Source organism: Carcharhinus amblyrhynchos, chromosome 12 (assembly GCF_965287045.1).
Source record: "Carcharhinus amblyrhynchos chromosome 12, sCarAmb.v2.hapA, whole genome shotgun sequence".
NCBI lineage: Eukaryota > Metazoa > Chordata > Chondrichthyes > Carcharhiniformes > Carcharhinidae > Carcharhinus > Carcharhinus amblyrhynchos.
The window spans coordinates 67,157,796-67,182,689 of NC_137335.1; the positions used below are offsets into that span (position 1 = coordinate 67,157,796).

General features: G+C 42.7%; 1 protein-coding gene across 5 annotated transcripts in view; it reads left to right on the top strand.

Annotated features, from left to right (window-relative positions):
* Positions 1-24,894, top strand: part of LOC145351065 (CAP-Gly domain-containing linker protein 4) — a 266,003-nt gene that overhangs the window by 21,000 nt on the left and 220,109 nt on the right. For all 5 annotated transcript variants that reach the window (XM_080200665.1, XM_080200664.1, XM_080200667.1 and 2 more), the window contains exons 3-5: positions 10,490-10,629; positions 12,898-12,991; positions 17,636-17,797. In XM_080200665.1, coding sequence (XP_080056791.1) covers positions 10,490-10,629; positions 12,898-12,991; positions 17,636-17,797 — 396 coding nt within the window. The remainder of the gene's footprint in view (positions 1-10,489; positions 10,630-12,897; positions 12,992-17,635; positions 17,798-24,894) is intronic.

The following is a 24,894-nucleotide window of genomic DNA, read 5'->3' on the forward strand; positions in this document are numbered from 1 at the left end:
GCTGTTTAAATGGAAGTGGAAGTTATGTGGAGAAAACAGACTGAATGTCGACCTAGGCCCAAGACTGAACTGGAAAGCAAGAGTCTTAGTATGCAACTTAAGATCTGCCCTGCTTTTGATGAGAATTAATTTGCAATTTATTAAAAACTTTCAGAGATACTTCACCAAACTGTCTCCTGTTGCCTAAATGGTCAAAGTCTCAAATGAGCGCAATTAGAATATGAGTTTAAATGGTTCCCAGAGTTTAAAATACAGCAGACTGCTTTCTTGTATGGCCAGATTGTTGTATGAGGAGAGATTGGGTAGACTAGGTCTTTATTCGCTGGAGCTTAGATAACTGAGAGGGAATCTCATTGAAGTGTATAAAATTCTGACAGGGCTGGACAAATTGAATGCATGGATAATGTTTCCTTTGGCTTGGAGATGGTTAGAACAAGGGGTCACAATCTCAGAAAACAGGGTAAACCATTTAGGACTGAGATGAGGAGAAACTTGTTCACTCAGATGGTGGTGAACTTGTGGAATTCTCTAACACAGAAATCTGTGGAGGCCAAGTCACTGAATATATTTAAGAAGGAAATAGATAGATTACTTGACTCCTAAGGTATCAATCAACAAATGACAGTCAGCTCCTTTGAAAGAATCATTTGAAAAGCTGCATGGGTTCCATTTCTTCACTGCTTTTTGTCTTTCTTTTCATTTTAAATTTTAGAATTTCTGTTGGCAATGATTCCTTCTTTTTTCACATATGAAACATCGAGGGTGATTCTCCCAAAAGTGCTGAATTGGTGGGAAAGCTATTTTAGATCACAACTGTTTTCTCAGTTCAACTTCACACTCAAATCTTCCCACTCTGTGCATTGCAGAGGTCCCAATTGTGAAACTCATTAAAAACTCTGTACGTGTGCAGTGGCCCTGATCTGTTAGTCTCCCTGTTTGCTGGCCAGCTTAATTGCTGGACAGACTGCTGCCCCCCCACCCCTCCCTGTCGCAGCACCCTCAACAATTCCTGGGCCAATCCTGACAACCGCACCACCCGCCCCCCCCACTCCCTCCCTGGAGCACCCTGATGTCCAGACACCACCCCGCTGACCCCCCTGGGGTCAGACCATCCTCCCCACACTTCCAGGAGGCAGACCCCCTCGCCCCCCCCGGCCCACCCCAACCATTGCCCACCCTCCATTCCAGACCGATTGCTATGCAGAGTGGCAGTGGGATCCCTCACTCCCACTGATTGCCCCTAGGCCCCACCCACAATAGGCCCTGCCCCTGAGCATGGGCACTTTGCCTCATGGGCAGTGCTGGGGGCACAGGCTAGCATTACCAGGGTGCCCATGTCCTGGGGGTTCCACCCTCTGCCGCCTGATCCCCTGGGGGCCCCAGTTGCCCCCCCCTTTGTTCCGACGGGGTCTCCCACTAGTCCCTTGAAAGTGGAGAGCTACTCTAAATCCCACTGGAATGAAGTAGCCCTGGTGGGGTGAGAGATATTTAAAATACATTAAAAATGATTCAAATGACTTACCTGTCTTCCCGCTGGTTTCCAATATGGTATGATCTCCGACTGTTCTCCGGCTTTGGAAGATGTGCATGCGTTCCCGGTGCTTGCTCAAATCCGGGAAGAAGGCTGGCGACGCGCATCTCCCACCCCGGCCCGCCAGAAAAGTTGCGGGTCGAGATGGGAGAATCACCCCCACAATTTCCACCTGAATATTTAAGTGTGAATTCTCCAGGTGCTTATTCTGACAAAAGAAAAAGACATTGCATAAGTGAAGCGTTCACATTGCCCTTTTGAATGACTCAAGTTACTTTGTGCTTCATTCTTGCCTTTTTTCATCTTAATGCAGTCTTTCCAGAACACCAGTCACCAGTGAAAATTTGTCACACATGGCACATTGCATTACACGTTTAAGTTTTTGTTCTGACCTTATAATTTTGTACTTTTACTGACATTTTGATCTGACTATCATTGCTAAGTGCTCTGAGTCAGTCATGCTTAAATAAGTAGACAATTTACAAAGCATTCACTGCAAATATGAGTGAAAATATAGCATTGCATGAAGTGTAATTTTGTTAATTATAATTTGAAGAGTGACAACTGCAGTCAATGATCATCATATAAAGATTCTAAAGTAAAACCATTTCTTTAAAGGAGTGGTGCAAACAGGCAGTAGGTTTGGAATTATGGCATAATTTTATGTATTCTCCGAATTGGGTATCACACCAGGTCATGAATAGAAATCATAACTGCATTTGTTAAACTACACCTGGTAATGTTTCAAATAAACTGTTCCAGTCATCAGAGTAACTTTATCTTAATTAGTTTTTGAATACAAAGCAGATTGTTTCTGCTGTTCCATTTTGAAGGAATAAATTTCATTTGAACTTTTTAGCAATATAAAATGAAAACAGAAAATACTTCATTTGTCAGAGCATGAGCATGGTGTACGGGGTGAACCACATGTTCTTTGATTTAAGCTTCAATAAGTGCTCTAATGACCTTCAAGACTGCACACTGGCTCTCTGGACATTCATCACCATGATCTGCACATAGCTCCAGTTGTAATCCTTGTGAATCCATGTTGGCAGGGAAATACTTAGTTCTCTGGGCCCAGAATAGGTGCATATATTTATTGCCCAACTGTTTTGCTATGTCAGAGATTTATGAAGTTCTATTTCTGTAGCTTTGTATCTGTTGTATGATTTCCGGAAAAGATAAAATATATAAAGGAAAGGAATACTAAAGGTAATGTCTTAAAATAAAAACAAGAAAATGCTGGAAAAACTCAGCAGGTCTGGTAGCATCTGTGGAGAAAGCAACAGATTTAGAGGGTGATCTCACCGGCTTGTCGTGCCAGTCGGTCAGCATGGTGAGCTGGTAAGATCGGGCTAGAGGTGAAAAATTGGGCTCACACCTGGTTTCTCGCCTCTCGCAATATTAGTGGCTGTTTTTTGTTAGTGAAATCCTGGGCGTGAGGCTGATTTAAATATTAATTTGTCAATTTCAATATAATTACTGAGTCCTGGACACAGTCGTCTGGTTTCACTTGTTCTTACCTGCTTGCTGGTGGAGGTCTTCACCAGCGAAGATCACATATGATCCCCACTGAGGTCGACTTGCGTGATGGTCTCACCTGTGGGACTGGCATTGCCATCCTGGCAGTATTCATACAGTCCACTTCTATCTCATTCTCAAAACTCACAAACAGGACTGCCCTGGCAGCCCCATTGTTTCAGCCTGTTCCTGCCTTGTGAAACTCATTTCTTCCGTACTTGATCATCCTCCCTCTCCTTGTCCAGTCTGTTCCCACCTACATTTGTGATTTCTCTGATGCCCTACATCATATCAACAATTTCTAGTTCCTGGCCTTAACTACTTCCTCTTTGCTATGGATGTCCAATTCCCCTACACCTCCATTCTCTACCAGGAAGGTTTGAAAGACCGCATCTTCCTTGAGCAGATATTCAAACAATCCCTGTCCACCACCGCTCTCCTCTGCCTGGCTGATCTTGTTCTGTCACTTAAGAATTTCTCTTTTAACTTCTAACTAAGGTCCTAAACACTCATTCCTGGTTAATCAGCATTTACTTGCACCTCTTTCAATTTGGTCTATTGCATTCATTGCTCCTGTATCAGAGAGACCAAACTTAGACTGTGTGATCGCTTTGTGAGCACCTTCAGTCTATGCGCAATCAGGACCCTGACCTTCCTGTTGCTTGCCATTTTAACACACGATCCTGCTCCCATGCCCAAATGTCAGTCCTGGCCCTGCTGCAATGTTCCAGTGAAGCTCAACACAAATTGTAGGAACAGCATCTCATCTTCCAGCTAGAAGGCACATTACAGCCTTCCAGTCTCAATGTTGAATTCAACAACTTCGGATGATTAGCTCTACACCACTTGACCTCTTTGTTTTCATTTTATTTAACTTTTAACTGTTCTCTACCTTTTATTTCATTATTGTCTTATATATTTCTTCCCCCCCCCAATCTTTCCCCCTCTTTTCTTACCTTTTTTCCCCCTTTGCTTCCCCTTTCTCCCTTTTTCTCAATTTTACCTCCCCCCACCGCCAACATCTTCATTTATGACAGCTTACTCTTTGATTTCAGCTTCTCTGCCGTTGGACCATTCATACCTTCTATTCTCTCTATGGGCTGCCATTAGCAATCTTTCCTCTTGTTTTTGCGGCTATGACTCACCTTTCATTCCTTCCCCAACAGGATAAATATCTCCCAATTTCTAAGCCTTTTAGCTTTGACGAAGGGTCATCTGGACTCGAAACATCAACTCTTTTCTCTCCTTATTGATATTACCTGACCTGCTGAGATTTTCCAGCATTTTCTCTTTTGGTTTGCTTTTTTTCTTTTAACTTGTCTCCTTTCCTCCAAATTAAAGGTGCGGTCATGGGTACCCACATGGGTCTGAGTTATGCCTGTTTTTTTTTGTGGGCTACGTGGAACACTCCTTGTTCCAGTCCTACTCAGGGCTGCTTTGGTGTCTTCACTGGGGGCAAGCCTGGGCGAAATTAAAGGAGACACTGGATTGCCGAAATGTCAGGATCCCATTCGTAAAGGAATACAAAGCATTTGGCACTGACTTGGTTGCAAGAGTTGCCGTAAAGATACATTTGAACATCAGCTCACCTTTGTGAACCACTTCTTAGCCTGTAACTCACTCGAGATCGACAAGGCAATGCCCATAGTTGGGACTTTGGTACAAGTGCCAAGACGTGTCCTTATGCCTGTGGGTCTGTAAAACCTGAATCTTGGAGTGTTCCCTGCAGAAAGAGCTCATGTGAATGAGCAGACTAAACATTTAGAGATTTGGAGTTAAGAGACTGTCCTCTGATTGGAGTGATTTTTCTCTAGTGGTTTTCGTGGGATGTAAAGCCTCTGAGACAAATGGGCATTGTGGTTTCAGTTGGAGACACAATCTCCAGTGTGGAGGAGAGAAGGATGGGGGAAGGAGAAGGTTGAGAGGAATAGGGGAACACAGGGAGGCTCAGGATGCTGTGGGTATTGCAGGAAGGGGACAAAGCAGTGCCAGACCCTGAGCATAAGGAGCAATTCAGTGATCCTCATGGAGGCACAGAAAATCTTATGTTGCCCCTAGAGTATACAGGCAGAGATTTAACTACCTGAAACTGACTGAGACTCAATGCAAGAGAAGACTCCAGCTTTCCAGAGCCACGGTAACATCACTTTGTAAGATGCTCACATGGGAGATTGCATCCTACTGCTTTGGGGACCATCTGATGCCTGTCTCATTGTAGGTTATTTTTCTGCTGAACTTCTTCGCAACAGGTACATTCCAGTCAGCCTGTGGTGACCTTAAGGCATTACACAGCCTGTCACATACCACTGCATAGAAATACAATGTTCTGAAGGGCTGGGGATCTCCTTCACACAGGATGCCATGAGTCACCTGGATGGAAGTCAAGGATTTTCAGTGATTATAGGTTTCCACAGGGTTCAGGAAGCCATTGATTGCACATACATTGTCATAAAGACTCATGTTGGTCAACCATACACCTTCATAAACAGAAATGAATTCCACTTGCTCAACATTCAGCAGGTGGATCATGCAGATGTGTGTAGGTACCCAGGCAGCAGTCGTAACTCCTACATTCTTAGACCTTCCAGACTTTTTCACCTATCCTGATTCCTTAAAGGGATGGCTAATAGGTGACAAGGACTATACTGAAAAGATGGTTGACGGCAGCTGGGAGGGTGCCCAGATCTGATGCAGAGAGGAGGTACAATGAGAACAATGGCAGCACCAGGTCTGTAGTGGATTTTCTAAATTTGAGATTCTGATTCTAGGACAGATTGTAGGACCATTACAGTACTCCCCCCTCACTGTGTTCCTGATGATCGTGATTTGCTTTGCACTCCACGACATTGCCATTAAAAGAGGAAATGCCCAGAGAATGAGCGCGTGCCATACTAGGGCCAATTTGCTGAAGACGAGGAAGAAGAAGAGTTGAGGGATCATGGTGAAGCTCCTGCTGATGGTCATGGCAATGATAGATTGGATGGCTATGAGACCAGGGGTGCCTTACTATGGTAAAGGCTTCAATAGTGCATCTTACCACTGCAACAGAAGGAAACAGTGTGTCATGAGAGAGTCCTGTATCCACACATTATTCATCACCCCACATGAGAAAGCGATTCCTCTTGCCCTTCCTCAACCTTTTACTGCTCCCCTCAACCTCCAAGTTCCATTCACACAGCCATCGCAATTAATAACAACATCAGCGTGTGGGTATATGAGATTTGTTTATCCAGAAGCTTCAAAAGAGTAAGAACATCAGTAAATCATTAAGCTCACACATGTGCCCTTCTTTGCAACTAATTTGGAAATTTAGTAAGATGTTTATGTGTGCTCCGGTGGAGTGTTCTCCCCTTGCTTGCAGTTGCACTGGAGAGAGGCAGCTGATCTGCCACTCTGGATGATCTCAGCAGTCATCCTAACAGCTGTAGTCATGAGTGGCCTATCACTAAAGGATATCCATGCTGATAGGCATGAGAGGCATGCGATAATGGTTGAGGCCTGTGTCAATGCCTGTTGAATGGAGGAGATGTGCCCTCCATGTGAAGTGTTACATGTAGAATTTTCAGATGGAGACAGCTATTGTGCATCCTCTGCCACCAGGATTGGTGGATCATCCCTGCCAACTGACAAGGCTTCAGGAGCTAGGGGTATGACCAATCTCCCAGTCCCCTTGACGCCTGGGTCTGTGCCCTTAAGTTCAGAGCCAGATTGATGGTGTGCAGATCAGAATGCATCCCAATGATTTCATCTGCAATGGGCTCGCTTTGCCCCTCCAAGTCAGTCTGTCCATGAAGAAAGCTTAGTGGTCTGAAGACTGGGTGATCACAGTGCACATGACTAGGATGGACACCTCCACAGTCTGCGCCAAGCATGTGAGCCCTCTGATATATCCGCTAAACCTCATAGACCTCGTGCTGGACACCCAGCATCTGCTGACTTACGGATGACTCTGAACTCTCATCACCTGACTTGGAATCAGTATGTGGATCACCGTGGGCACTCCTCTGACTGTCCAAAGCCTCCTTCACTACACTGTCTGGGAGTTGCACATGACCCCTTCCCAATGCAACCTTCCTTACTGATGTGCCAGTATCAACTGTGGCACCGCATCCTCTGAGGGTGGTTCTTCCTCCTTGAGGGATGGTTGCTGGATGACTTCTGGCTGAGCTTGCATGGAAGAGACTTCTCCTATAACAGAGAGACATCAGGAAAGGGGTAATCGGGTATCAAATACCATACCACATCAGTCCTAACAGATGATGCACGTCAATTGTCGTACTGTCTGACATGAGTGCTTAAATTCTGCAGATGCAATGTGCCCTTGGATGATGGTATGAAGCTTCAGATTAATGAAGTTTGTCAAAGTTCACCAGCCACATGACATAATGTCTACCCTGCATTAAACCTCTATTAGCCATCTCCACTTTTCAATGTGTTTGAGTCTTTTTCCATCTCACCAGACCCAGGCTTTCCTTCAATCATGTTTCTTTCCATACTCCTGGAGGAGTTGGGCTCCAGCGGGACCAGTATTTGCTTTTCAAAAGCAGTCAGGATTTCAATAGACTCCAGCCAGCATGTGCTCTCTTGCAGGTATTGTTGGCTTGCTTCTCCTGAAAAGATTGACTCAGAACATTCATCAAAAACTTCAAAGAGTCATAGGCTATGCTTCCAACCAGATCAGTGCATACCCACTTGAAGCTTATGCTCACACATTATGAAATGAACCTGCAAACTACCTACCCTATAACTAGATCATTACTTCAAATGAACAATGGCATGGTCTAGGACAGTTGTGCCTGGTCAAAACATGCTACCTTTGAGGAGCAGCAAATCTCAATTAACTCGCATTCGCTAGTGAGACTTGTAGCACACTGGACCATGATTGTTCAAACTCACCCTAGCAGACATCATTAGGTTATGTATTTGGCCGGACTTCCTTCTCTTGCAAGCAGTTGGCATGAACTGCTCATATTTGTCAGAAATTGTATGCAAGAGGGCTCCAAGGGAGGCCTCACTGAATCTAGGGTCTGGCTTGACTTTCTAGTATGCCTTTCCCCTTGCTTTGATGTCACAGACATCTGTGTATGAAAGCCGTTCTGGGATTCCCCTTTGATTCTCTGTCCCTATCATTACTGCCTCCCGAACACAGGAGTAGAAATATCACCATCCCCCTGCTGAAGTTATACCAAGATGTCTAATAATTTGGGTCTGTAATGTAGGGTATCATCACTCTTATGCAGCAATGCTGGGTGGTGTTATTGCACTGTATGAAAGACTCCAACATGAAATTGAGGCCAGTTTGTTCTTTTTCTCACCAAGAAATGATGTTCTCTGCACCTGTGTTTTCTGTTAAATGTAATTTCTTGTTTTTTTTTAAGGACAACAATCACATTTTTGAAAGTTAGTTACATTTGTTGTTAAGGATTATGTTTTATAAAGTTAATTTGTTGTATGATTGTTTAAAATTACACTTTTAGTTTTGAACAATGTGTGTAAGTCATACTGTTCCTTGAGATTATTTGCTTCTTAGTCACAGCCGTTATAATGCACACTGCATCTGGTACTTTTACCAAGGGCCTGTGCTGACTGCTGCTGGAGTAACTGTGACAGCTGGTATCAGCCAAGAAGGTTCCCTTCAGAGTTGCTTTCAGCAATAGCGAGTCATTCATTTTCATTGGATTGCTTCTAATAGTGCTGAGTTCGATTAGCATTGTGGGTATTGCAGAACAAAATCTAGGTGTTGAAGCTGGGAGGATCATGTCATGTGATCTCCTCTATCAAATCACAGGCAAGTAATTATAAGTGTAGCAGCTCTCCCACTAACATGACTAGCTTGGGCTAAACTAGCATGCCAGAAACAGTACCCATTGAAGGGAATGGTACAGTTTTAGAAAGATCCAAATATAAGAGAAAAACGTGATTTAAGTATCATGATGGAAAACTGGAACGAATGAAGAATTACAACTTGTAAATTGCATAGATAGCGTGGCCTTACCGATGATGTGATTAATGTAAGTTTAAAGGTCAACACCTGCTAGGATCTGAATATAGAACACAACAAATTATGGCAAGTATCATGCTATCATGATTTTTCTCCATACTTTTTCCACCTTCTACCTCTACATTCTCTACAAAATTGATTTATCTTAATGTTTTCTGACTTTTGTTGAGATTATCACTTTACCTTATGCAAGTAACATCAAATAAATGAACAAGCCTGTAGATAGGTTTCTCTATTTTAGCTAATTGCAGAAATACCACTTTAATTAATAACAATTAGTTACATTTACAGTTTTATTTGCATAAGTGTTTGAAACCATATGCAAGACAAGTCAGCTAATTTAGGCTTCTCTGTTGTTGTGTCTCTTCTTCTCAATGTTATTTTAAATTTTTTCCTTGATTTTCTAGCCAGTCACTTTGCACTTTGTTTTCTTGCTGCAAATGCGCGTTTTTACACTTGACATGAACTGTCGCAGTCCATGCTGAAATATACTCGTCAAAGGATGACCGAGGCTGAAGAGACTACAATTTCAAAAGACATAGCAATAATAATGTATGAAAAATTAGACTTGCGTTTCCCCTTTTTTCTGTCAGATTTATTCTCACATCAAAATAGGATCACAAGAACATGGGAAATAGAAGAAGGACAGGTCATTAGGTTTCTTAAGCCTGCTCTGCCAATCTGTTTGATCACGGCTGATCTTCTACCTCACTGCCATTTCCTTGTACTATCTTCATATCACTTGTTGTCTTTAATAACTAGAAATCTGTCCATCTCTGCCTTCAGAATACTCAATGACGAGCCTTCCATGGCCATGTGGGATAAGATTCATCACCCTCTGAGTGAAGAACTTCCTGTTCATCTCAGTCCTAAATGGCTTAACTTATATCTCTGAGACTGTATCCCTGACCGCCCAGTCACGTTGAACATTCTTCCTACATTTACCCCATTAGGCCCTGTAGGAATTCTGTATATCTCAATTAGGTCATTTCTCATTCTTATAAACTTTAGAGAATATGCTAGGGTCTTATTGTTGTGAGTTATAATAAAAAAGGTGTTTAATATAGCTACGATTTGAAAAAAATGTCTATTTGGCATGTCAATTTTTATGTTGATAGTAAGTATTTGGCATTAATGTGTAGCATTTTATGGAAATAATTGGTGCATCAATATATGCAGACTTGAGATAAGCAGGACTGTGCTTTTTATTCCTTCCTGGGATATGAACATTGTTGGCAAGGCAAGCATTTGTTGACCATTCTAATTGCCCTTGAGTAGCAATAGTAAGCAGCCATCTTTTGAACCATTTCAGTCTACCTAGTGTATATATACCCTTTGTATATATACCCTGTTATTTTCCTTTTGTTACATTCCTATCAAGAAACCACAGATGTTAATGGCAAAGTAATAATTTTGTTTAAAATTTTCATCTGCAGAATTTTCCTTCTTTGATCCACATGACCCAGCATGCAAAAGAATTCTACGTGACCTTAAAACAACTGTTTCTGAATTGTTCGCTATTTTGCGTCAGTGGGTCCCACAAGTACAACAACAGATAGACGTAATTGGGAATGAGGTAAACTGAAATTGCAGAATTCCAATTCCAATAAGCCCAATTCCAGGGCTTATAGGTTTGTAATGTGTACTGGGTGCAACTTCTTCTCCTTAATCTCTGATGTTAACCAAAAGCCCCAAAATGCAGAACCTTCATCAATTGCATTGTGATTGTATTTGCTCAAAGCTCTTAAACTTACAACCAGATTTTCAGTCACAGAGAGAACTAAATTATTTCTCTAGTATTTATTAGAATGTTTTATTAAAATTTATCTTCAGGTGCTTGCACTATATTTTCTTAACCTTTAAATGCATTTTTATTGCATGGGTATTAACAAATTGAAAAGCTTCCCTGATTGCTGGTTCTTAAACATGTCTGCTAAATGTACATGAATGATGAATGTTGAACGACTTGAAAATTGAAGACAGATATTTTTGGATAGGATGTAATTGGTTATACTTTTTAAAGTGTCTCACTTCTCCCTCCTCCCATTCCAATTTCTACTCAAGCACTTTTGTATTTCAGCAAATGTAAAACATGTCAAGAACAAAATCAGGCAGCTTTTCTTTGGGTTTATCACAAAAAAACTGATTTTAAATTGTTAAAATAGATATTTTAAAAATATACAACGTCATTTATAGTAAGATTGGGGCACAGTAATCAGTTCTTTAGTAAATTTAATATACCTGTTGGTATCCATGAATCCAAAAGATCCAGCTTAATATTGGAGTTTCCTTGAAGATTCACAAACATTGAAATTTGTGAAAACTGGCAATGATGATTAATTCACTTGGGAATGTGACCAGATTTGTGAGTGGGATCTGCTTCTAGTGTGGTGATTTTAAAACTAGTGCAAAAGGTTGGGGATCTTTTGTGTTGATTAGTGTGATATCAGGTATTTTGTGCTGTGAAAAATGGGGTAGTGAGCAAAAACTCCATATCACAATTAGAATCATAGAAATCCTATAGTGCAGGAAGAGGCTGTTTGGCCCATTGCGTCTGTACCAACCACGATCCCACTTAGGCCCTACCCCCATATGTAGGGTTCCCTATATATTTACCTGCTAATCCCGCTAACCTACACATCTCAGGACACTAAGGGGCAATTTTTAGCATGGCCAATTAATCTAACCCGCACATCTTTGGACTGTGGCAGGCACGAGGAGAATGTGCAAACTCCACACAGACAGTGACCCAAGCCAGGAGTTGAACCCAGGTCCCTGGTGCTATGAAGCAGCAGTGCTGACCCCTGTGCTACTGTGCCTCCGTTAAATTGAACATTTAATTTCCACACTCAGAGGTTAAATATGTGGGATAGGATTCTCTGGCCTCCCCGCAGCATCTTTCTTGCATGGGAAGTGGCATGCCATTAGCCAATGCCAGGATCTTCTTGACCCAGTGCAGTCTATGTGATTTCACATTGACTCCAATTCATGCCACCTGGAAATCCATGGCAGGAACGTGCTGTCAGTGGGACCAGAAGATCCCAATAGCGTGGACAGCAGGAAAGTTCCAATCATTGTGTGAGTTTGATGTTTTTCTTATGCTTTGAATATTTATGTAGATAAATACCCATTTCACCTTTGGGATATTCCAATGAAATTGACAAAAACATTTGGTATCATTTGAAATTGGCAGAATGGTGAGGAAATTGGGGCTTTTTTGGGTTTACTTTCTGGGTTGTACCTGGGAAAAAATTCCTCAGATAGAGCTAAAATAGACCCACTGTTAAATACTGGAGGGAAAAGGGAAACAACAAAAGCTGGCATTAGATGTTTATGGATAATCTAATGATGAATATTTAAGTCACAGGGAACTGAAACTTGAAGGGGAGATTTTCCTGGGTTCAGCTGTACTGGATTATCTTAGTAAAGTGAATGTTGGAAGTTGAATGAATTGGAGCACATGCCAGTAAAGGAAGCTGCCTGACTTTTCTTTAAAGGAAAGCCAAGCAAGTTCGTTTGAAAATGTTATTCCATTCTGCTCGAATTGTTTTCTTTCAGTATTTGCTGCATCCAGCCAAAATTGTTAGTGGTGCAGACCCAGAAAGGTCTTCCCACACAAGTTTCTGTAAGCAGATCCATGTATCAAAGTCTCGATGAGAAAAAGTATAATTAGAAAGAATACTTTGAGTTTTGTTCATAATGTCTGATTATGGTTGAGCATTGTCTTAACAGAGAGCACAATTTTATATTCCTCAGTTGATTGTGGATGATCAATATTCATGGGAAATAAAAGAAAAAAGGAAATGAATCTTCGATCATTCTGTTCTGTATGTATCTGTTTTAGATTCTGAGTCGAGGATGCCACGTGAATGACAGAGATGGATTGACAGATATGACACTGCTACATTACACCTGCAAAGCTGGAGCTCAAGGAATTGGTGAGTTGTACTTCAAATATTTATTTTATTGTAGATTTTTTATTAACATTTCTTAGTATCCCATTTCCTTCTTGACCGTTGCTTTAGTGCTTCTTCGTACATAATCTTTTGACAAGAGTATTACTTACTTTAGTAACCAGTATGATTATTATGAGAATAAGGTTATGAGAATAAATATATAAAAAGGAAGAGGCTGGCTAGGGTGAACGTTGGTCCCTTAGCGGATGAGAAAGGGGACCTAGTGGTAGGGGATGGGGATATGGCTAAGGTCTTGAATAACTTTTTTGTTTCTGTCTTCACGGAGGAGGACGTGAATAATTTGCCGGGTGTTAGCGATGGAAAGGTGGTAGGACTGGAGGGTCTTAATGACATTACTGTTACTAGAGAGGTGGTGCGCGACAGACTGGAGGGGCTGATTGTGGACAAGTCCCCAGGACCGGATGGAATGCATCCGAGGGTTCTGAAAGAAATGGCGGAGGTGATAGTGGATGCCTTGGTGGTTATTTTCCAGACGTCGCTGGATTCCGGGGAAGTGCCGGAGGATTGGAAAACGGCTAATGTTACGCCGTTGTTTAAGAAGGGTGCCAGGCAAAAGGCGGGGAATTACAGGCCGGTTAGTTTAACGTCTGTGGTAGGTAAAATGTTAGAATCCGTCATTAAGGAGGAAATTGCGAGGCATCTTGAAGGGAATTGCTTGATAGGGCAGACGCAACACGGTTTCATTAAAGGGAAGTCGTGTCTGACCAATTTACTGGAGTTCTATGAGGATGTGTCTAGGGCGGTGGATAGAGGAGAGCCGGTGGATGTGGTCTTTCTGGATTTTCAGAAGGCGTTTGATAAGGTACCTCACAAGAGGTTACTGCAGAAGGTCAGAGGACATGGAGTTGGGGGTAGGGTGTTAGCGTGGATAGAGGATTGGTTGTCAAATAGGAGGCAGAGAGTGGGGGTCAATGGGTGCTATTCGGATTGGCGGTTGGTGACTAGTGGGGTGCCCCAGGGGTCGGTGCTGGGGCCTCAGCTATTTACCATTTATATAGATGATCTGGAGGAGGGAACCGAGTGTAGGGTGTCGAAATTTGCTGATGACACCAAGATTGGGGGAAAGGCAAATTGTGCGGAGGGTGTGGAGAGTCTGCAGAAGGATCTAGATAGGCTGGGCGAATGGGCCAGGAAATGGCAAATGGAATTTAATGTTGGCAAGTGTGAGGTGGTCCACTTTGGTAGGAAGAATGGTAGGAAGGACTATTACTTACGTGGCGAAAAACTGCAGCAGGCGACGGTGCAGAGGGACCTCGGGGTCCTTGTGCATGAGTCGCAAAAACCCAGCCTGCAGGTGCAGCAGGTGGTCAGGAAGGCGAATGGGATGCTGGCCTTCATAGCGAGGGGGATTGAATATAAAAGTAGGGAGGTCTTGCTGCAGCTGTATAGGGCATTGGTGAGGCCGCAGCTGGAGTACTGTGTGCAGTTTTGGGCGCCGCACCTGCGCAAGGATATTTTGGCCTTGGAGGGAGTGCAGAGGAGGTTTACTAGGCTGATACCGGAGTTGAGGGGGTTGAGCTATGAGGAGAGGCTGAATAAACTAGGCTTGTACTCGTTAGAGTTTAGAAGAATGAGGGGAGATCTCATTGAGACGTATAAGATGATGAATGGGATGGATAGGATAGAGGTGGAAAGAGTCTTCCCGCTCAAAAAAGACAGTAGGACTAGGGGGCACAGCCTCAAGATAAAGGGGGGGCAGTTCAGAACGGAGTTGAGGAGGAACTTCTTCACTCAAAGGGTGGTGAATCTCTGGAATTCTCTGCCCGTTGAAGTGGTGGAGGCTGCCTCGCTAAATATTTTTAAGAAGCGGGTTGATGGGTTTTTGATAAGAGAGGGGATTAAGGGTTATGGGGAGAGGGCGGGAAAGTGGAACTGAGCCACGACAGATCAGCCATGATCTTATTGAATGGCGGGGCAGGCTCGAAGGGCCAGATGGCCTACTCCTGCTCCTATTTCTTATGTTCTTATGTTCTTAAGGTTGCTGATAATTTGCTTCTATTGTGGTCGCGCCAGTCATCTTGATTTTATTTAATGGACTGCTCATGAAACAATCCTAATCAAATTATATTTTTAAAAACCTGCCATTTAGAACGTTAAATTAATTATTCTTCAAGTCAATTAATGTGGACTCGTATGATACAATCACTTAAATCCAAACTACTGGAATTGTTACAATATGAAAATAGTGACAGAATTTATCTTTGTATTTTTATTGATTGCTAAATAAATGGACCAAATAAGATAACAAACAAGTATGTAATCTGTGAATGTGCCCTTACTTAACATGCTGTTAAAGGAGAGTTATATCTCGATATGAGTATTCCTCACAGAATGAATTAGTTTCACAATTTACTCAAATGGTGACATATTGTACCACTACATTTTGATATAAATAATGTGGGCTGTTGAGCTGAATTTGAGTAGTGCCATCTTCTTCAGTAGTGACTGATCTTTGCCAGACTACTATTGTGTCCCCTTGAGCTTGCAGTAGGTTTGAATGGTCAGTTTTCTAATTTTATCTGGATTGACAGGAAAGATTGTTGAGAAGTTGAGTCTTTATATTGTCAAATTGAAAAGCAGAATTGGCAAAGTCTTAGAAGTAGCATACCTGCCTACCTTTTCACATTTCAAAATTAATTTTATATAAAAGAATCTGTGTTCACGGGCATTGTTTATTTTGAAATTTGTACATTTTATATAAAAGACTCAGCTTTCACCAGGCATAGTCTATTTTGAAAGTTGTACATTTTGGGGAAAATAAAAATTTTGACTAGTCACAGATAAAATATAATTTTAGACCTTTCAAATCTTGCTACCCATTATTGAAATGAATGTTATGTCCACAATATATAGAGTTTTATACAAGCATTAAAAAATTTACTGGAGTATGAAATCACTAGAATTTATTTTGAATTGTGTCGAATTATATAGTAGAGAAATAGACCACTTGACCCAGCAGGCCTGTGCTGGTGCTTATGTCATGATGTGGAAATGCCGGTGTTGGACTTGGTGCTTATGTCCCATAGGAACTTCCTATTACCTTACTTTCTGTTTTTGGCAACACTCGTATGTAAATGCCAACGTGTCCATTGATAAATATTTTTTAAAAAATGCAATCCAAAATGCCCAATTGAGTTATATTTGTAGCATGATGAGGGCAAAGATTAAATATTCATGATACAAATTTATTCATTCTCTATGCTTAAGCTTTGTTTACAGCCTTAGAGCCTGATATCTATTTTCTAAAGCTTTAACTGGTATACAATTAGTCTAGGGAGTGTGCTTTAGTAACCACACTAACAGTTTTGTGGGTCCTCATTGTGCATCAAATTTTAATTGGTTGGTAACTAACCACCTGAAGAGCCCTATTCTCCCAGTGTTGTAATCAAAAACCTTTGCTGACAATATTTCAGAAAGAAAATTTGAAAGTGTAAGCAGAGTAGTTAGAGCTTGCTCACTTTATGGGATTAAGTGTTTGTGTTGGGTCCAATGCTCTATGCATGCAAATAACAGTGTATTTAGTAGAAGGTATTCCATGATGTACTGGGAAAATATTGTTTTATATTGAATTTTCAATTAGTAGTCTCACAACACCAGGTTAAAGTCCAACAGGTTTATTTGGTAGCACGAGCTTTTGGAGTTTTGCCCTTCATCAGGTGCGTGAAGAGTTCGGTTCACAAACAGGGTATATATAGAGACAAACTCAAGTATAAGATAATGGTTGGAATGCGAATCTTAACAGGTAGTCAAGTCTTTACAGGTGCAGACAATGTGAGGAGAGAGAAAGTTAAGCACAGGTCAAAGAGGTGTGAATTGTCTCCAGCCAGGACTGTTAGTGAGATTTTGCAAGCCCAGGCAAGTCGTGGGGGTTATAGATAGTGTGACGTGAACCTAAGATCTCGGTTGAGGCCATCCTCATGCCTGCGAAAGTTGGTTATCAGTTCCTGTCCAGTGATTCTGCATTGTCGTGTGTTGCGAAGGCCACCTTGGAGAACGCTTACCTGAAGATTAGAGGCTGAATCCCCTTGACTGCTGAAGTGTTCCCCAACAGGAAGGGAACACTCTGCCTGGTGATTGTCAGGTGGTGTCCATTCATTTGTTGTTTTTGTGTCTGCATGGTCACGCCATGGTAGGAAAGGAAAGGATGCAGAAAATGATGTCCTGATGCATGATGATATGATGCAAAATCTCACTTTAAAGACTTGATTACCTGTTAAGACTTGCATTCCAACCATTATGTTGTAATTGAGTTTGTGTCCATATGTGCCCTATTTGTGAACCGAACTCTTCACTCACCTGATGAAGGGCAGTGCTCCGTAAGCTCGTGCTACCAAATAAACCTGTTGGACTTTAACCTGGTGTTGTGAGACTACTTACTGTGCCTACCACAGTCCAACGCCAGCAATTCCACATCATGAATTTTCAATTTGTACGTTTCTTTGATAGAGGGTTCCCTAAGTTTATATTAGATGTGATTCAACATTGTCCTGGTCCTCCAATGTATCCTGCAAGCCAGTGGCATCTTTCATACTAACTTGTTGTGACTTACGATTTGTGTTATTTCTTATCTTTCCACAGTTTTGAATTATAGTTTTATTTTTCTAGGAGATGCAGAGATTGCTGCCAAGTTCGCTTCACAGTTGATTGCTATGGGAGCTGATGTCACTCTTCGTAGCCGTTGGACAAACATGAATGCTTTGCACTATGCAGCTTATTTTGATGTTCCTGAATTAATAAGAGTAGTTCTGAAGGATGCAAATGTTGGAGGTAAATAATCTCAAACTAGTTTTACCAGGGGAAAAAAGTAAGCTTTCTGTCTTTCTTTTTACACTTAGACTCTGTCAGTGTTTGTATTGGAGACATGGTGAAACATGTAAATTATGGTTACAAGGGACTGACATCAGAGTTTTGCAATTGTTATTTTCAAAATGATGAGTAGATGCACTTTAAAAATGACCTTAACTGTTTTGGAAAACCAACTGAGAAAATGATTGGCACATAATCAACTACAATGATGCTCCAAATATACATTTGGAAGCAGCAATTGTATTTCTGTATTTGTTTAATACAAACTTATCAGTCTTGCACATTAAATGTAGGTTCGGATTTTTGGAAGGTGTGTTACAGGAATGCTCAGTAGACGTATTTGTTATAAAAACTCAACAGATGTTGTTAATAGGAAAGTACAGCTGCAACACCTTCACATCACATCAACCAGGTGAGGACCTGGCAGATGGAGTATAGTGTTAGCAAGTGTGAGGTTATCCACTTTGGCAGAAATAATAGTAGGAGGGATTATTATTTAAAAGGCGAAAAGCTGCAACTTGCTACAGTGCAGAGGGACCTGGGGGTCCTTGTGCACGAGTCGCAAAAACCCAGTCTGCAGGTGCAACAGGTAATCAAGAAGGTGAATGGAATGTTGGCCTTTATAGCGAGGGGGATAGAATATAAGAACATAAGAACATAAGAAATAGGAGCAGGAGTAGGCCATCTAGCCCTTCGAGCCTGCCCCGCCATTCAATAAGATCATGGCTGATCTGTTGTGGCTCAGTTCCACTTTCCCGCCCTCTCCCCATAACCCTTAATCCCCTCTCTTATCAAGAACCCATCAACCCGCTTCTTAAAAATATTTAGCGAGGCAGCCTCCACCACTTCAACGGGCAGAGAATTCCAGAGATTCACCACCCTTTGAGTGAAGAAGTTCCTCCTCAACTCCGTTCTGAACTGCCCCCCCTTTATCTTGAGGCTGTGCCCCCTAGTCCTACTGTCTTTTTTGAGCGGGAAGAGTCTTTCCACCTCTATCCTATCCATCCCATTCATCATCTTATACGTCTCAATGAGATCTCCCCTCATTCTTCTAAACTCTAACGAGTACAAGCCTAGTTTATTCAGCCTCTCCTCATAGCTCAACCCCCTCAACTCCGGTATCAGCCTAGTAAACCTCCTCTGCACTCCCTCCAAGGCCAAAATATCCTTGCGCAGGTGCGGCGCCCAAAACTGCACACAGTACTCCAGCTGTGGCCTCACCAATGCCCTATACAGCTGCAGCAAGACCTCCCTACTTTTATATTCAATCCCCCTCGCTATGAAGGCCAGCATCCCATTCGCCTTCCTGACCACCTGCTGCACCTGCAGGCTGGGTTTTTGCGACTCATGCACAAGGACCCCGAGGTCCCTCTGCACCGTCGCCTGCTGCAGTTTTTCGCCACGTAAGTAATAGTCCTTCCTACCATTCTTCCTACCAAAGTGGACCACCTCACACTTGCCAACATTAAATTCCATTTGCCATTTCCTGGCCCATTCGCCCAGCCTATCTAGATCCTTCTGCAGACTCTCCACACCCTCCGCACAATTTGCCTTTCCCCCAATCTTGGTGTCATCAGCAAATTTCGACACCCTACACTCGGTTCCCTCCTCCAGATCATCTATATAAATGGTAAATAGCTGAGGCCCCAGCACCGACCCCTGGGGCACCCCACTAGTCACCAACCGCCAATCCGAATAGCACCCATTGACCCCCACTCTCTGCCTCCTATTTGACAACCAATCCTCTATCCACGCTAACACCCTACCCCCAACTCCATAAAAGTAGGGAGGTCTTGCTGCAACTGTACAGGGTACTGATGAGGCCGCAGCTGGAGTACTGTGTGCAGTTTTGGTCGCCGCACTTGAGGAAGGATATATTGGCCTTGAAGGGAGTGCAGAGGAGGTTCACTAGGCTGATACTGGAGATGAGGGGGTTGGCCTATGAAGAGACACTAAATAGACTGGGTCTGTACTCGTTGAAGTTTAGAAGGATGAGGGGGGATCTTATAGAGACGTATAAGATAATGAAGGGGATAGATAGGGTAGAGGTAGAGAGATTCTTCCCGCTTAGAAAGGATAGCAGGACTAGAGGGCACAGCCTCAAGATAAGGTGGGGTGCAGTTTAGATCAGATTTGAGGAGGAACTTCTTCACTCAAAGGGTGGTGAATCTCTGGAATTCTCTGCCCGTTGAAGTGGTGAAGGCTACCTTGCTGAATATATTTAAGTTACGGGTAGATAGGTTTCTGATAGACAGGGGAATTAAGGGTTATGGGGAGAAAGTAGGAAAGTGGAACTGATCCACTTCAGATCAGCCATGATCTTATTGATTGGCGGGGCAGGCTCGAAGGGCTAGATGGCCTACTCCTGCTCCTATTTCTTATGTTCTTATCACATGCTGCTAGCTAAACTGAAAGTTACTCCAACCAGTGTCTGCTGGTTACATGGTTCACATCCTGGCTACTTACTCATTGGCGTATTCCCTTAAAGTAATATCACAACATACCCTTCTCTCCGTACCTCACCAAGATAATATTACATATATTAAAAGTGAAAATACATATACATTAGGGTTATTGCAAAAATTACAGAAATAATAAATCTCAGTTCAAGAGTTTAAGGATGGCAAAATTTGTGAATCTGTATAAGATAACTGGTTTAACAATTCTATTTGATCACATATTGGTATGACCTTCCTGTGATCTAAACAGTATGCCTGGCAAAGTTAACCGTGTGTTGGCCAGGGATCAACAATGATATGAAGACTGAAATGTGTGAAGCATGCCAGAGTCACTAACCACCATCAATGCAAATAACCTTTACAATCTCGTGAAGTTCCATTGTATATTTGTTTTACTTCACTTGGCCATTCATGACTTGTAGGTGTGCATCATGTGTATTGTTGGAATACTGATTTCATGGTGGTCTGCCACAATTTCATGTCGAATCTATCATTGGATGTGTTATAGACACAATTAGGCTGCTAGTTATTATACAGTTGTATAATTCCTTTAACTGGCTTTTGCAACAACTTAGCTTCACTCTATTTGGTGTTGTGCCTTCGTAGGATCCAGGCCAATTGCACACTTTGGAAATTTATTGGTAACTTAAGTTCTTTGAGTAGAATAAATGATCCAAACCTTTTGTCCTGTGTGCAAATTAGGCAGTTCCACCCCTGCATATCACTTATACAGCATCATTATTCTCCCTTGTTTTTGAGAGGTTTCTCCTGTACTTTTGAAAAATGGGACAGTTGATGGCTTGGTAAAGTTGTCCTAATCTGCATTCCAAACATGATTTCTGCTGGTGGTGGTAAACCCATTTCTATAGATTTGCTCTTAAATGTTATATGGCAGTATGGATATGATTAATGACTTAACAGTATGAACCATTTGCTTGGTGAGACCATTGGAACTGGGGTAGTGTGGCAAGGTTGTCATGTAGGTTATCCCCCATTTAGTAGACATGTTCCTAAAAGGTCTTAGTATACCATGGTCCGTTGCCTGATATAATTTCTTCAGGCATACGGAACAAGCTGAAAATTGAACTTAGTTTTTCTGTGACAGATGCACTTGAGGTATCCTTCAATTGTCTAATGATTGGAAACTTCGAGAAGTAGTCAGTGACTAGGAGAAAGTTGTCTCCATGGATAATGAATAAATATGTTTTGATTGTAGACCAAATATATGATGGAACTTAATGAGGTTGCAAAGGTTCTTTCTGTTGATATGTCTACTGACTCTGGTGTACTTTCAGTGTTTTCCTCGTATCACTGTTGACGCCTGAGCAGTATACATTATTCCTTACCGTGCGCATTGTTCATTCCATGCTCATTTGCACTAGCGTAACTGTGACAATTTGTTCTGACAGAGAGCTTCGGGTACAAGCACCTGTTTTCCTTTGAAAATCACGCCTCCTTAAATACCTAGTTCAATTCTGTATGGCTAAAAACATCTGAGGGTGTCTGGCATGTCTTGTAATGTATCAGGCTAACCTTCTACAGTCGATCTCCATAGGGCAGCATGGTGGCATAGTGGTTAGCACTGTTGCTTCACAGCAGCAGGGACTCGGGTTCGATTTCCGACTTGGGTCACTGTCTGTGTGGAATATACACATTCTCCTCATTTCTTCTGGGTGCCCTGGTTTCCTCCCACAGTCCAAAGATGTACGGGTTAAGTGGACTGGCCAAGCTAAATTGTCCCTTAGTGTCAGGGGGACTAGCTAGGGTAAATGCTTGGGATTATGGGTATGATTGTGATTGGTGCAGACTTGATGGCCTGAATGGCCTCCTTCTGCACTATAGGATTCTATAATGTCTAATCGTGGATCATTTACCCCTAAAATTGGTTGTCCTTGTATTGACCAAAATTCATCAAATCAATGTTAAGCACATCATCTTGTGTACTTTTGGGAATAACGAGACATCTGTAGCTTTTTTTCAGATTGGATAACCTGCTCAGTGTTTCTGAAGCAACCGTTTTGCTACCAAGTTTACATTGAACTTGAAAGTCCTGTTTTTATCAGGAATTGTAATCTCGGAGGCACACTTGTCAGTGTCTTGAACTGAGTAAATTCCAGTGGATTATGGTCAGATTTTACAATGAGTCTATTTACCAAATAGATGCATGTGAAACCATGTGACTGACAAATCAGAGTAAGTGCTTTGCTCTCTGGGTGGGATTCTCCAATCTCATCTGTGCCTGGCACACAGCAAGTGAGAATGGAGAACTTAATACTCTATTCACTTTCAGCAGCACCAGAGAATCCCAATCACAAACTGGAACAAAGGTTTTTGGCATTGGTATCCAAATAATTGGACTGAGATAAAAGTAAATTACTGTGGATGCTGGAATCTGAACCAAAAGAGAAAATGCTGGAAAATTTCATCAGGTCTGGCAGCATCTGTAAGGAGAGAAAAGAGCTGATTGTTTGCTGGAGCAGACGAGGAAGGAGCATCAGAGAGAAAGCTAAGACTTTACCTGTTAAAAACCTGTTTAAAATAAGTTTAAAGCACTTTGTTCTTTGTAGAACTGTTTAAAGCATTTACTTATTGTATTTACTGCTTTAAGAATTGTGAGGGAGTGATTATCAGGCAGTTGTGGCCCATCAGCTTTAATTATCAAGTGTCCACACGGTGAAGCCTTACATTGTTTGCTGGAGCAGACGAGGAAGGAGCATCAGAGAGAAAGCTAAGACTTTACCTGTTAAAAACCTGTTTAAAATAAGTTTAAAGCACTTTGTTCTTTGTAGAACTGTTTAAAGCATTTACTTATTGTATTTACTGCTTTAAGAATTGTGAGGGAGTGATTATCAGGCAGTTGTGGCCCATCAGCTTTAAATCAGCGCCAAGTTTAAAAGGAGGCCTGGTGTAGATAGCGGGCAGCGTCGGAGCGGGCAGCGGAGTGAGAGGGCAGCAGAGTGAGCTATTAGGGCTTAATATCAAAAAGGGCTGGAAGGTAAAAAGGCCAGGTGGAAAGAACAAGGGAAAAAAAAAAAAAATTTTTTTTTTCAAAACTACTACAGCAAAAAACAAGGAAAATATTTTTTTCCCACAACAAATTATATTGAATAATGGAGGGGCATGTGATGTGCGGTTCCTGTATGATGTGGGAACTGGTGGACCCCAGGGTCCTTCCCAGTGGCCATGTCTGCAGTAAGTGCAGGTTGCTGGAGGAGCTCCAGCTCAAGGTGGATGAGCTGGCCTCTGAGCTACAGACACTGAGGCTCATCAGGGGGAGAGAGGGTGTCATTGTCAATGGGGTGCAAGTGACATCCACCCCCCCTAGACTGGCTAAATCTAAGGGTCAGGAACAAAAGGGGGCTGCTGGGAGGAGGAAGGGGGGTGAGGAGCGGAGGCCTCAGCCTCTTAATCTGCATAACAGGTTTGAGGTTCTTGCTTCCAGTCTGGAAGAGGACGAGGCAGGTGAGGTTGGTGAGCAAACTGCACACGGTACAGTGATGCAGCAGGACATAGGCAAAGAGAAGGGGAAAAGGAACGTAGTAGTGATTGGAGATAGTGGGGTGAAGGGTATTGACACTGTCCTTTGTCACAATGACAAAGTGCACAGAAGGGTGTGTTGTCTGCCTGGTGCTCGGGTACAGGATGTCGCAGCTGGGCTGCAGAGGAATCTGGAGTGGGAGGGTGAGAACCCAGTTGTGGTGGTACACGTGGGTGCCAGCGACGTAGGCAAAGTGCGGACTGAGGATCTGGGGAGGGAGTATGAGAAGCTGGGAATGGAATTAAAAAGTAGAACCGACAAGGTGGTCTTCTCTGGGCTACTGCCTGAACCGAGTGCAGACGGGCGTAGGGTTGACAGGATAAAGGAAGTGAATGGGTGGCTCAGAGATTGGTGTGGGAGGAATGGGATCGAATTTATGGGGCATTGGCACCAGTATTGGGGTAGGTGGGACTTGTTCGGGCGGGATGGGGTTGGTCTGAATCGTGCTGGGACCAGAGTGCTGGCGAATCGAGTAAAGAGAACTGTAGACAGGGCTTTAAACTAATTAGGGGGGGGGAGGGTGCGAGGGTAGGTGATGTTAGGAGGTCTACAGTTAAGGATAGGGTACAGGTAAGGGAAGAGGCTGAGGATGTCCCAAGTGGTGGCGTTACGGCAAATAGGGTCCAGAAGAAGGCTGGGATGAAAGCGCTTTATCTGAATGCACGAAGCATTCGGAATAAAGTGGATGAGCTGGTGGCGCAGATCGACACAAATGGATACGATCTGGTGGCCATTACAGAGACGTGGCTGCAAGGTGACAGGGACTGGGAGATGAATGTACAGGGCTATCAAGTGTTTAGGAAGGATAGGCAGGAGGAAAGAGGGGGTGGCGTAGCTCTGCTGATTAAGGACAGCATCAAGGTGGTAGCAAGGGATGATATCGGAGCCAAAGAGCAGAAAGTGGAATCGTTGTGGGTGGAGATTAGGAACAGCAAAGGGAGGAAGACGCTGGTGGGTGTCGTCTATAGGCCCCCGAATAATGATCTGGAGGTGGGGCGGGCTGTTAACGCGCAAATAAGTGCGGCGTGCAGGAATGGGACGGCAGTAGTTATGGGGGATTT